General features: G+C 52.2%; 1 protein-coding gene across 1 annotated transcript; it reads left to right on the plus strand.

The window, feature by feature from the left end:
- The first annotated feature begins 436 nt into the window (after nt 1-436).
- Nucleotides 437-1,669, plus strand: LOC121571857 (fatty acid-binding protein, liver). The gene is made up of 4 exons (XM_041883603.1): nt 437-663; nt 783-955; nt 1,173-1,262; nt 1,485-1,669. Exons 1-4 carry the CDS (start codon nt 597-599, stop codon nt 1,533-1,535), a joined length of 381 nt encoding a protein of 126 aa, XP_041739537.1. The 5' UTR covers nt 437-596; the 3' UTR covers nt 1,536-1,669.
- Nucleotides 1,670-14,188: the final 12,519 nt, after the last annotated feature.

Raw genomic sequence — 14,188 nt, forward strand, 5'->3', positions numbered from 1 at the left:
ACCCTGCATTACTCAAATGACTTTAACAAATAATATTTGATTTCTTCCCTGATGGCTAAGTTGATTACAAATCTGTGACTAGTCATTAATTAATTTCAGTAATATTAAGATAGGCTACCGATTTTTAAATAGTATTTTCTATGCTTTATTTGATAGATGAGAAATGGGGAGATATATTAAAGGAAGTCAACTTGAAGAGTAGATTCAGGGTTTGAACCCTGGTGTCATTGTATATGTGCAAATAGCCATGAATGTTTCCACTCAACTACAGGGGCTGTGTATTTTTTGTAGGACTTTGGATGTTACATTAAGTAAATATTCCCTGATGAACACAGGGCAGTGAGGGCATGGCCCTCCCACCGGTTACTGTGGCATGAGGAAATACCTGAATAACAGGGAGGCAAAATCCCTAACATGGCAACGACCAGTGTGTGTGGGTGGGGAGAAAGGGAGAGAGAAAGAGGGAGGAGAGAGTTATTTCTTAATAAAGACACTTGTCACAACATATTGATTTAGCATCCATTTGCCTTGAGTTTGAACAACTGCCTGCTGCTAATCCCAATACTGAGCTGGACAACAGGACCACTGAGCTGGACATGGCATTCAATGGAAAATGGAAAATCCACAGTCAGAATAACCATGAAGAGTTTCTTAAAGCAATGGGTGAGAACTCACATACACATTTCTTAGAACAATCTCATGAGTGTGTTCAATGGTAGTACTGTATTCTAGAAACTTTGTCAATAATGGTTGTTTTTTTATGTCGCAATTATGTTCTTTAGCTGTCCCTGAGATGTTGGTCAAAATGATCAAGGGTGTCAAGCCAACGACAATAATTGAGCAGAAGGGTGACAACTTCACCATCAGAGTTGAGACTCCTCTCCGTACTGTCACCAACTCATTCACTATAGGGAATGAGGCAGAAATCACTGCCATGGATGGGAGAAAGTTTAAGGTAATTCATAATTCATGAAATTGTACGTGACGTGCATGGACCTATGGTCATGACTCTGCTTGTTCAGCAGCCAGGAGAGTGGGAGAGCATCACAAAGCTTTGTTTATTTGCATGGTGCTATGTATCTGTCTCCTTTGTTGTAGTTTGATATTTACATACAGTAGGTGCAGCTGCAGCAGGGTGTGTGAGTGTTTTGTGTTTCCTCTCTGACCCATAGTGTACTGCCAGACTGGAGGATGGGAAGCTCATCTGCGATACAGAAAAGTTCTCCCACGTCCGAGAAATCCAAGGGGAGGACATGGTTGAGGTAAATGTCATCACTACGCTTTTAAATGTATTACTGTAATATAGTTGCATTAAAATAAATTTAATTGAATGCACTTTGTCCTAATGTCCTAAGTTAGGGGTTAGCACTAACCCAAGCCCCCCTAAAAAAAGAAAAGAAAATGAATTGCCTGCCCCATTCAATCTGTGGTAGTTCATTCATGTTTTTCTGTGTTAGTGACTGTCCTCTTTCCCAATTTTTCAGACTATCACTGCGGCCTCTACAACCCTAACCAGGATAAGCAAGAGAGTCTGATCTCTAAAGCCACAGAGACAAGGATTACATTTTCAATTAATTAATTTAATTAAAATACCTTTTATCTCAGTTAATATAATAGCTATAGTGGTGTAATGCAAAATATTACATTAAAAAGACAAATGACTCAATAACATTGCATCTGCTCATTTTCTGTGTAATTTAGACCCAGGCATTTTAAAAGCCCCAAAGCAAATGTATTTCTCTAACAAAACCAATACAAAATGGATAGCTTTCCCTGCCACCTTGTGGTTGTTGAATAATCTGCAATCATTGTAGTACTGCAACGAATGTCAACTTGTGGGATCATATTATCACTTTATCATTAACTAGCAAATGTGGACAACCATGACCAGTTCATAAAATATGAAATAAACACGAGATTATCTGGATTTTATCATTTAAAAATTCCTCAACAATTTCAAGGAATCCCAATAGGGAAAGCAACAGCTAATGGTCACATCGTCATCTTCATCCTGTAAAGCAAGAACACAGACAAGAAGACTTTAGAGGAGAGGCATTTTACATGATACCAATCAACTTTTGTGACTGAATTCACACTGACTGTGGTTATATCCCAAATTATATCCCAAATGGCACCCTATTCCCTATGTAGTGCACTGCTTTTGACCAGGGCCCACTGTGGATTTTCCATTGAATGCCATGTCTAGTTCTATATCGTGGAGCTCCGCCCCATAGGGGAGCTCTGCTCCTATTGGTTTACCCACTGCCCTAAGGCAGCATCAGCCTGACAAAAAATTATGCACACACCTGCAGCCAATAGGAGTACAGGTGTCCCTATAAGAGGGGATGCCTCCCCTCAATCAGCCTCCCTTTATCTTCAGCGACTGGACTAGACTGAAGAAGCCAAGAAGAGACGAAGAAAAGAAGAGAAGACTCAGGACGAGAACACCATCGAATTTCCAGTCATCGACGTCGTCCTAAAATGAGCACACCAGGAGATTTTCCACCCCCAAAAGCTCTTTTCAGAGCTCAATGCAGATGCTCCTCCATGGCGGCCGGCGACTCCCACGACTTATGTTTCGTGTGTCTAGGGTCCCAGCATGCCAAAGAGGGCGTCTGCAATCCCCCTAACTGCGCCTCCTGCGCCCTCCTTTCTAAAAAGGAGAGGAAGCAGCGTTGGGCGTTTTTTAGGGAGGATATCCCCCTAGAGGACGTGCTGTCGATACTAGCCTCTGCTTCAGAGGCATCATCAGACGGCGCAGACTCAGGGGATGATGGGGACTATAAGGAGGAGGCTGACATTCCAATGGAACAGTCAGACCCCGTCCCTCATACATTCAAGCCCCCCTTTCCTTTGGTTAGAGAGAGGGCTTGTAGTTCCTATGGTGATGACGACACGGGCTCTGAGAGGTCAGAAGCCCTGTCCTTCACCGCAGCGTCTCTGAGAACGGACTTTCCGGGTCTCATTGAGAGAGCTGCTAGACGGCTGGAAATACCGCTGCCCCCTATTCCCTCCGCACCGGAGGTTGACTTAATGGAGGGCGGCCCCTATTCCAGGCCAAGAAGAGCGGCAGAGCCTTTAGCTCCTGCCATGCCTTCATTGGCGAAATACGTCGAGGGCTCATGGGAGGCACTTTTAGCGGCGCGTTCGCCGGCTAAAACGTACCTGTCACGAGTTACAAAGCCAGAACCCAGAAGCAGACCAGGACAAGGTAAGTTGAAACGAAGGTGAGTGTTTATTTACAAGTTCAAGAGTGATGCTGAATAATCCAGGGAACAGAGCGGGCGGCGTTGATTAGTTGTTGGGGGGTGCAGTGGTTGATCCAATCCTGGCTCGGCAGCCGCCGACCACCAGGCAGAGGTTGGATGAAGGTTCCGGACGAGTGACTGCAGATGGAACAAAACGGAGGTAAGTAAACAACAAATCAACAAGGTGCAAAACAACAAAACTAACGGCTAGAAGCTCTCCGACTGATACTCTGGTAAACCTACTGTTCATGGCTAACGATCCGGCAGGGAATGGATGTTAGGCCAGAGCCTAAGAAGGGTGATGATCAGGACCAGGTGTGCAGATTGCTGATGGGATGCAGGTGCGGAAATCAAGAGAGCTCCCCGGAGCGTTCCAGAACCCTCGGGAAACTGGAGATCACGAGCAGAAAAACTAGTCCACAGACAGGACCCGACTCAGACTGCCGGGATCGTTACAGTACCCCCCCTCCGACGAACGCCACCGGGCGGACTCCCCGGAGCGCCAGGATGGAGGCGGTAGAAGTCACGGATGAGGTCAGCATCTAGGATCTGTCGCCGCGGAATCCAACTCCTCTCTTCAGGACCATACCCCTCCCAGTCCACGAGATACTGGAAACCCCGGCCCCGCCGTCTGGAATCCATGATGCGTCGCACCGTGTAGGCAGGACCACCTCCGATCATCCGAGGAGGAGGAGGAGGAGGCGGAGGAGGCAACAGAGGACTGAGGAAAACAGGCTTGAGGCAGGAGACATGAAAGGTGGGATGGACTCTGAGCGTCCTCGGGAGTTTGAGTCGAACTGCCACCGGATTGATCACCTTCTCCACCACAAACGGACCAATGAACTTCGGTAACAACTTCCTAGACTCAGTCCGTAAAGGAAGATCCCGTGTGGCCAACCAGACCCTATCTCCGATGGTATAGGTGGGAGCGGGGATCCGGCGGCGATTCGCCTGGAGCTGATACCGGTCCGAAACTCTAAGAGTGCCTTTCTGGCCCGATGCCAGGTCCGGTGGCAACGACGAATATGGGCCTGAACAGAAGGCACTGAGAGCTCCTTCTCCTGAGAAGGGAACAAGGGAGGTTGGTAGCCATACAGGCACTGGAAGGGAGACATCCCAGTGGCAGATGTAGGGAGAGTATTGTGGGCATACTCAACCCAAGGCAACTGAGAGACCCAGGAGGTGGGGTTGGAAGAGGCCAGGCAGCGTAGCGTGGATTCCATCCTCTGGTTGGCTCTCTCCGCCTGACCATTAGATTGGGGGTGAAAACCAGATGTGAGACTGACTGTAGCTCCAATGGCCAAACAGAAGGACTTCCAGACAGCAGAGGTAAACTGAGGGCCACGGTCGGAAAGCGATATCACTGGGCAAACCGTGGACCCTGAAAACCTCCCTAACCAGGATCTCGGACGTCTCCGAGGCAGAGGGAAGCTTGGCAATTGGCACAAAGTGGGCGAACTTGCTGAATCTGTCCACGATAGTCAGAACGACCGTGTTCCCCTCAGAAGCGGGCAACCCAGTGACAAAGTCCAGGGGCCAGATGCGACCATGGTCGCGGGGAATAGGAAGGGGGGTGAAGTAGTCCAGAGCTGGGCGATTGGTACTCTTATTCTGCGCACACACTGGACAGGCAGCAACATAACCCCGAGTATCCTCGGCCATGGCAGGCCACCAAAAACGTCTGCGAAGAAGCGCCATCGTCCGAGCCACGCCAGGGTGACAAGCCATCTTGCTGGCGTGGGACCATTTGAGGACCGCAGGACGAACCGACTCAGGCACAAACAACCGACCGGGTGGACCGTTACCGGGACCGGGCTGCGTCCGAAGGGCCGCCATCACCTCCTCCTCAATCTTCCACCTAACAGCTCCCACGACGCAGTTCCGGGGGAGAATTGTCTCGGTCTTGGACCCACTCTCCTCCGTCTTGGAGAACATCCGAGACAAGGCGTCCCGCCTTGCCGTTCTTAGATCCAGGTCGGAACGTCAGGGAAAAAATTGAATCGTCCGAAAAACAACGACCACCTGGCCTGACGGGAGTTGAGACGTCTAGCCGATTGCACGTAAGCAAGATTCTTGTGGTCAGTCCAGACAATAAACGGTTGCTCCGCCCCCTCCAACCAGTGGCGCCACTCCTCCAAGGCAAGTTTCACCGCGAGAAGCTCCCGGTTACCCACATCGTAATTCCTCTCCGCAGGCGAAAGGCGACGAGAGTAGTAGGCGCAGGGATGGAGTTTACTGTCCGTGGAGCATCGCTGCGACAGGATGGCGCTAACTCCCACATCAGACGCGTCCACTTCAACGACGAACTGACGGGCCGTGTCCGGTTGAGAGAGAATCGGTGCGTTGGTGAATCGCCTCTTCAAATCCAGAAACGCTCGATCCGCCTCCGGATTCCACTTGAAGCTCCTGATACTGGAAGTCAAGGCAGTTAACGGAGCGGCCACACGGCTGTAATCCCGGATGAATCTGCGGTAGAAATTAGCAAACCCCAAAAATCTCTGGAGCTGCAATCTCGTACCGGGCTGGGCCCATTCCAGAACCGCTCTAACCTTCTCCTGGTCCATCCTAATCTCTCCCCTGGAGATGATGTACCCGAGAAAGGATGTCGTGTGGGCGTGAAACTCGCACTTCTCGGCCTTCACGAACAGGCGATTCTCCAACAATCGCTGCAGAACCTGCCGGACATGCTGGACGTGGTCGGAAGGTTCCTTCGAGAAGATCAGAATGTCATCCAGATAAACAAACACAAAGAGACCGATCATATCTCTCAGGACGTCGTTCACCATACTCTGGAATACCGCTGGAGCATTGGTCAGTCCAAACGGCATCACCTGATACTCGAAGTGACCCATCGGTGTATTGAAACCCGTCAACCACTCGTCTCCCTCTCTGATCCGGACCATGTGATACGCATTGCGTAGGTCTAGCTTGGTGAACACCGTAGCACCCTGTAAGGAGTCGAAGGCAGAACTCATCAAGGGCAGGGGATACTTGTTCTTGACCGTGATGTCATTCAACCCCCGATAATCAATACACGGTCGAAGAGAGCCATCCTTCTTACCCACAAAGAAGAATCCTGCCCCCAGGGGTGATGACGAGGGACGAACGAGACCAGCAGCTAGGGACTCCTTGATGTAGGTCTCCAAAGCCTCACGTTCAGGGCGGGAGATACTGTATAACCTTCCCTTGGGGTAGACAGCTCCAGGGAACAGGTTGATGGCACAATCATATGGTCGGTGGGGAGGGAGTGACAGAGCCTTCTGCTTACTGAACACTTCCCCCAAATCGTGATATGTCTCGGGAACCAGGGACAAATCTGGGGGGTTTAGCCTCAATCACCTGACTGGGAACCGAATGGGGACAGGCAGTCTTGAGACAGTTAGCATGACAATCAAGGCTCCAACTCGTTACCTTGCCCGTCACCCAATCGAACGTGGGATTGTGTTCCTTCAGCCAGGGGTATCCAAGGACCAGAGGAACATGGGAAGACGGCAGAATGAAGAATGAAATCATCTCCGAATGATTCCCCGACAACAGCATCTTAACCGGTTCAGTCCTCATCGTGATACGTGCCAGCCTACTGCCGTTCAGAGTGGTCGCTTCAATGGCTTCCGGCAATTGCTCCTTGGAAAGCCCCAGCTGTTCCACCAACTCGGCATCAAGAAAGCTTCCATCGGCACCTGAATCGATAAAAGCGTTAATCGCTAAGCTCTGATTCCTGTTCACAAGGGTAGCCGGGAAACGGGGTCTGACAGAGGTATTGAGAGGGTCGAAACTGGCTCGCTAAAGTCCTCCCAACTTTAGCGAGCCGCGCAGTTTGGCGACCGCCGGGAACAGGTGGCGAGGTAATGTCCCGAACCACCACAGTAGAGGCAACAGTTAGTCCTACGTCTGAGTTGGCGTTCCTCCTTGGTTAACCCGTGCCGCCCTACTTGCATTGGTTCCGAATCGGGAGACAGGACCTCTCCACTAATCCTGTGTGGTGGACGATGATCGACGTATTCTGGTCCAATCCCCGACCCGACTGGAACCTGAGAAGCTGATCGATTGGACGGACCCCATTGCTTCTCCCTCCTTCGCTCTCGGACTCGATTATCCACCCGAATAGACAAGGCTACCAAGCTGTCCAGGTCACTAGGCTCCGGATAGGAGATCAACTCATCCTTGAGCTGCTCCGACAGACCCTGGTAGAAGGCCGCTTGCAGAGACTCCTCATTCCACCCACTCTCCACAGCCAACGTCTTGAACTCGATCACGAAGTCGGCCACGCTGCGAGTTCCTTGGTGAAGCGAAAACAGGCGCCTAGCTGCGTCCCTCCCTCGGACGGAATGGTCGAAAAGCTTCCTCAGCTCGGCCGTGAACCCCGGGTATGAAGCCATGCAGGGGTCTTGTCGTTCCCAAACGGCTGAAGCCCACTCCAGCGCTCGACCACGCAGCAACTCAATCACAAAGGCTATCCTCGCCTTGTCTGTGGCATAAGAGTAGGGCTGTAGATCGAACACTAACCCACACTGCATAAGGAAAGAACGGCATCTTCCCAGCTCCCCCTCATATTTATCCGGCGTCGGAACCTTGGGCTCACGGAAGGACACCTCTCCAGACGCGGCAGGCGAGATGGGTGAAACCGGTAGTGGATCCTCCACCGGAAACTCGCGCTGGTTCTGGACCTCCGTCAGACCGGTAGAAAGGTTCCGAACTGCCAACGCGATCTCCTGTAGCTCCGTGCTATGATGGCCCAACATCTTCTCCTGATGGGTAATGGCATGGCGAACAGAGTCCAGGTCCGCTGGGTTCATTACTGGCCGGATCGTTCTGTCACGAGTTACAAAGCCAGAACCCAGAAGCAGACCAGGACAAGGTAAGTTGAAACGAAGGTGAGTGTTTATTTACAAGTTCAAGAGTGATGCTGAATAATCCAGGGAACAGAGCGGGCGGCGTTGATTAGTTGTTGGGGGGTGCAGTGGTTGATCCAATCCTGGCTCGGCAGCCGCCGACCACCAGGCAGAGGTTGGATGAAGGTTCCGGACGAGTGACTGCAGATGGAACAAAACGGAGGTAAGTAAACAACAAATCAACAAGGTGCAAAACAACAAAACTAACGCTAGAAGCTCTCCGACTGATACTCTGGTAAACCTACTGTTCATGGCTAACGATCCGGCAGGGAATGGATGTTAGGCCAGAGCCTAAGAAGGGTGATGATCAGGACCAGGTGTGCAGATTGCTGATGGGATGCAGGTGCGGAAATCAAGAGAGCTCCCCGGAGCGTTCCAGAACCCTCGGGAAACTGGAGATCACGAGCAGAAAAACTAGTCCACAGACAGGACCCGACTCAGACTGCCGGGATCGTTACAGTACCTCCCATTCACTAGAGTGGAGGGAAGGTTCCAGGGCCAAGCTAAGGGAATCCCCAGGTTAGAGAGCGCCATGGCGGCGTATCTCGTACCGGGTTCGAGTCCCTGGCCCTCTTCCAAGAAAGCCACGTTGCCATCTCAGAAGGACCGTCTCACAGCACAGCTGTTAGAGAAGTCCTTCAATTTGGGAGCCCAAGCTGTAGCAGCAGCTAACAACATTGCCCTCTTGGCAGCCGCTCTGTCCCGTTTAACCACGGGTAAGACAGAGCTGGAGCCAGAGGAGGTGGAGGAGGCGTCTAGAATTTCTGGCGCCATCCAACACCTAACACAGGCATCGGCCGTCTGCTCGGGGAGGTCCATGGCCACCTCGGTGGTCGCGGAGCGACACCTCTGGTTGTCACTGACAACCATGAAGGAAGCAGACAGAACGTCCCTGTTGAACGCCCCCCTCTCTGACGACGGGCTCTTTGGAGTCGCCGTCAAAGAGGCGACTGAGAGGTTTTCCAAACTGGATGAGGAAAAGAAACAGCTGGCCAGACACCTGCCACTGGCAGGGAGGTTAGGCCCTGCACCGTCTCGTAAACCATCCACTTCCGCCCCCCAGAGTAGACAGGGATCTACAGCGAGGCGGCGTATCCGGCATCAGTCGGCGGCCACAGGAGGCAGGAGAGCGGGCCCAGCCCCCCCAGCAGCCACGGTGGCCCCATTGCAGCCGGCGAGGGAGGTGGTGAGAGCGCCGACCTGGGCCCCTAAGGGAGGCCACAAGAGGAGGCGCACATGACGGGATGCGGGGGAGCGAATGGAGGACACGCCATCCTTGAACGTGACCACTGTTCCCGCCCACCCTTCGGTTGAAGGGATGGGTGATGATGTAAATGCTTTTGTTGATGTGTTTAATAAAGAGTTGGCTCCACCTGACTTTGTCAAAAAAGAGCCCCTTTTCCATAATACGTCTCTCCCTTACCACTCTAAGCGCCGTTCAGCCCACCAAGGGTGCGTTGCTGAACAGGCATTCAGAGTAGGTTCACATAACACTTCAGGTATAAGAAGTGCTTCACATAGCAGACGGCAGTCTCTGTCAGACTCTGACATGATGACGCAGTCGCTATTTGGGGATGGCACACTATCACAGACTAAGGTCTCTGTTAGTACGACCCAGACCCATGCTGCGTTCAAGAAGGGCCCGATTACCACGGTCACGAAGGTGCCCAGTGTATCGGCGCCCCCACCTTTTTCTGAACGCGCCAAGGCTCACCACACTGAGTGTAGTTCAGCCCACCAGAGGTGCAGAGCTGAACGCACACAGGAGGTGAAAGGAGGAATAATACCTAGACGCCGTCTTGGTTTATCTCAAAGAGACCTCACATTACAGACTCCAAGGAGTACTGTAGTGAGTGCCTCTCATAGCAGGCTGCAGTCTCAGTCAGGAGACATGATGACGCAGCCGCTAGTTGGGGATGGCGCACTATCGCAGACTAAGGTCTCGGTTAGTGCGATTCAGACCCATGCTGCGTTCACGGAGGGCCCGATTACCACGGTCACGAAGGTGCCCAGTGTATCGGCGCCCCCACTTCTTTCTGAACGCGCTAATACTCACCACACTGAGCGTAGTTCAGCCCACCAGAGGTGCAGAGCTGAACGCACACAGGAGGTGAAAGGAGGAAAGATACCAAGACACCGTCTTGGTTTATCTCAAAGAGACCTCACATTACAGACCCCAAGGAGTACTGTAGTGAGTGTCTCTCATAGCAGGCTGCAGTCTCAGTCAGGAGACATGATGACGCAGCCGCTATTTGGGGATGGCGCACTATCGCAGACTAAGGTCTCGGTTAGTGCGATTCAGACCCATGCTGCGTTCACGGAGGGCCCGATTACCACGGTCACGAAGGTGCCCAGTGTATCGGCGCCCCCACTTTCCTTTGAACGCGCTAATACTCACCACACTGAGCGTGACTCAACCCACCAGAGGTGCAGAGTTGAACACACACAGAAGGTGAAGGGTAAGACGGTATCAAGGCGCCGCCTTGTGTTACCTCATAGAGACCTCATATTACAGACTTCGAGGAGTATTGTAGTGAGTGGCTCTAATAGCGGTTTGCAGTCACCTACGATGACGCAATCGCTTGCTGGGGATGGTGCCCTGTCGCAGGCTGTGGCCTCGGTCAGTGCAATTCAGACCCACGCTGCGTTCACGGAGGGCAGGAATACGACGGTTACGGGTTTAACTGACGTTTCTGCCCCCCCTTTTGGTTCAGAACGCACTAATGTTTCCTCTCCCTTTCTTGGGAGGCCCGCCTTGGGCTGTTCCACCACCTCAGTGTTGGAGAACAGCGGGCCATAGAGGAATACAGGTTTTTTTTATATTTTTTTTTTTACAGGTCCTTCCTACTGAATGTACCACAGCTTCGCGCTCGGCCGCTTCGCGCTCGGCCGCTTTCTCTGTATTGCTGGCAGTGGCAGCGAAGCTGCACCCTCTCACGCTGGCTACAACAGACGTTGCAGAAGGGTTATGCTCTCCAATTCCACCGGACCCCACCCCCATTCAGGGGAGTGGTGGAGACGGTGATGAAAACGCCCGAAAAAGTGGCCGCTCTGGTCTCAGAGATTACGGAACTTTTGGCGAAGGAGGCGGTCACCGTGGTTCCCCAGGAGCAAAGGAACAAGGGGCTATATTCGCCCTACTTCCTAGTGCCAAAAAAGACGGGGGGAATGAGGCCAATATTGGATTTACGCATTCTCAATGAGAGCGTAACCAAACGGCCCTTTCGAATGCTAACGACAAAACGTCTGCTGGAATGTGTCCAGAAAGGAGACTTTTGTACGAGCATAGACCTAAAGGACGCGTACTTTCATGTGCCGGTACAGCCGCGTCACAGGAAGTTTCTGCGATTCGCCTTTCAAGGGGTGGCGTACGAATACACGAGGATGCCATTCGGGTACGCCCTGGCACCTCGTACGTTTTCCAAGTGTGTGGAGGCGGCATTGGATCTGTTGCGTCGTCAGGGAATACGGCTACTAGCCTACCTAGACGACCTACTGGTTCTCGCCCCGTCAGCAGAGCTGGCGATCACTCACACAACACAGACAGTGATTCATCTCACACGTCTGGGGTTCGCTGTGAATTGGAAAAAGAGCACGCCCTGGCCCAGTCATCGGATTGTCTACCTGGGGATGCAGCTAGACACTGTAATGATGAGGGCTCGAATTTCGGACCCCCGAAGGGTAGCCTTGTTGCTAGCCCTGAGGAAGTGTCGTCCGAATCACACGGTGACGGCGCTGTCGATCATGTCACTCTTGGGTCTCATGTCGTCAGCCCACTCTGTGGTACCGCTGGGACTCCTGCACATGCGCAGGATGCAGCGATGGTTCGCCCAACTGAGACTAGACCCGTTGCGTCAACGTCATCGGTTGGTGATGGTTCCCCTCTCGCTCAGTGCAGATCTGAACTATTGGAGAAACCTGCGCGTTCTCACGCACGGAGTCCCGATAGGCAAAGTGTCCTCTTACATCCCAGTGTTTACAGATGCGTCTCTGACGGGATGGGGACGGACATGTCAGAACCAAGCGATAGGAGGTGTGTGGCCTCCTTCGAGTCGCCACATCAACCTCCTGGAGTAGGAAACGGTTCGACTGGTTTTGACCCACTTCGCGTCTACCCTTCGGGGTCGCGATGTGCTGGTCTGGTCAGACAACCGGACCACAGTAGCCCACATAAATCGCCAGGGAGGAGTCAGGTCTCCTGCTCTCCATCGGGCGGCAGAGGAATTGTGGCTGTGGGCTCACGAGCACCTTCGCTCATTGAGAGCAGCACACATTCCGGGCTACTTGAACGTAGGAGCAGACCTCATGTCAAGAGGGGGTCCTCGAGACGACGAGTGGTGTCTACATCCGGACATTGTTCTCCAAATTTGGGAACAGTTCGGGAGAGCCGAGGTGGATCTATTCGCGTCACGTGTGAACGCGCAATGTCCCCTATGGTTCTCTCTAAGGGAACAGGAAGAACCGCCACTAGGAAGAGACGCCTTTGCGCATCACCCGTGGCCGAGAGTTCTTCTGTATGCATTCCCTCCGCTGTCCTGCATTCTCCCACTGTTAGCCAGGGTGAGATCAGGAGGGCTGTCAGTGATACTGGTAGCCCCCGACCGCCCAGGGGCTCCTTGGTTTGCGGAGATGAGTCAGATGTTGATTGCGCCACCTTGGCCAATTCCACATCGACGGGACGCGTTGTCTCAGGCGGGGGGCACGATAGGGCGGTTGCCCATAATCGGCCAACCACTGAAGGCCTGGCTGCTGAGAGGGACAGGCTAGAGCGCCGTGGGTTATCTGATACGGTGATCAGGACCATACAGGGTTCACGTGCCAGTTCCACTTCTAAGATGTACGCCAGTAGATGGAACGTGTTTTCACAATGGTGTGTCACACAAGGTGTAGACCCCATGAGCTGTCAGGTTGAGAGTATTCTCTCTTTCCTACAGCTTATGTTTGACAAGCAGCGATCGCCCGCCACCATTAAGGTGTTTGCAGCGGCGATTTCAGCTTGTCATGAGGGGTTTGGCAGAGACAATGTCTTTAGCCACCCTCTAGTGAAACGTTTCCTATTAGGAACGCGGAGGCTTAGGCCAACACCTAGAGCCACGCTTCCTCAGTGGGATTTGGCTTTGGTACTCGAAGCGCTATGTAAGTCGCCGTTCGAGCCATTGAATCAAATACCCCTCAAGATGCTGTCTTTGAAGACAGCGCTGTTGCTCGCTTTGACTACGGCTAAGCGTGTTAGTGATTTGTGTGCTCTTTCGACGAGACCCGACTGCCTGGCCATTAATGGCGATCTGAGCAGAGCGGTGTTACGTCCTAACCCGGCATTTGTGCCGAAGGTTATTAGGAGTTCATATAGATCACAGACCGTGGAGCTGTGGGCTTTTTCTCCTCCTCCTCATAAAGAGAAGAGTGAAGAAAGGCTCCATCGCCTGTGCCCAGTACGCGCCTTGGCGTGTTACGTTGAGCGCACAGCAGCGATTAGGTCATCGCCTCAGCTGTTTGTGTGTCATGGTGCGGCTGCACTAGGTAGACCACTTTCGAAACAGCGTCTGTCTCACTGGCTCTGTGAGAGCATTGAGACAGCTTATGAGGCAGCAGGGCGACAGTTGCCTCAGGGTATCAGAGCTCACTCCACTCGTGGAGTAGCAGCTTCTACTGCCCTTTTCAGAGGAACAGGGGTAGAGGATATATGTAGAGCGGCGTCATGGTCAACACCGTCTCCATTTATCAGTTTCTATCTCTTGGATATGTCTTCTAACTCTTTGGCTCAGTCTGTACTCAGCATGGCTGAAGGGAGACTTTGAGTTAGGAGGAGAGGAATGCAGGACTGTGGAGACAAGGTCTCTATCAGGTCCGCTTCCGATAGAAGGACATATTTTTGGCATGACTCCTGACTGACAGGTTCAGTACAGTAGAGGTCATGTATTGATCTGCCCACCAGTGTTTCACTGGAGTGAGGCGGGATGATGAGGGATAATAGTAGTAACCTGGGTTACGATACTATTAGACTGGTCATGACAATTGGACAGAATGTGACGTCATCTATCTGCTTGT

This window comes from Coregonus clupeaformis, chromosome 8, assembly GCF_020615455.1.
Source record: "Coregonus clupeaformis isolate EN_2021a chromosome 8, ASM2061545v1, whole genome shotgun sequence".
Taxonomy (NCBI): Eukaryota; Metazoa; Chordata; class Actinopteri; order Salmoniformes; family Salmonidae; genus Coregonus; species Coregonus clupeaformis.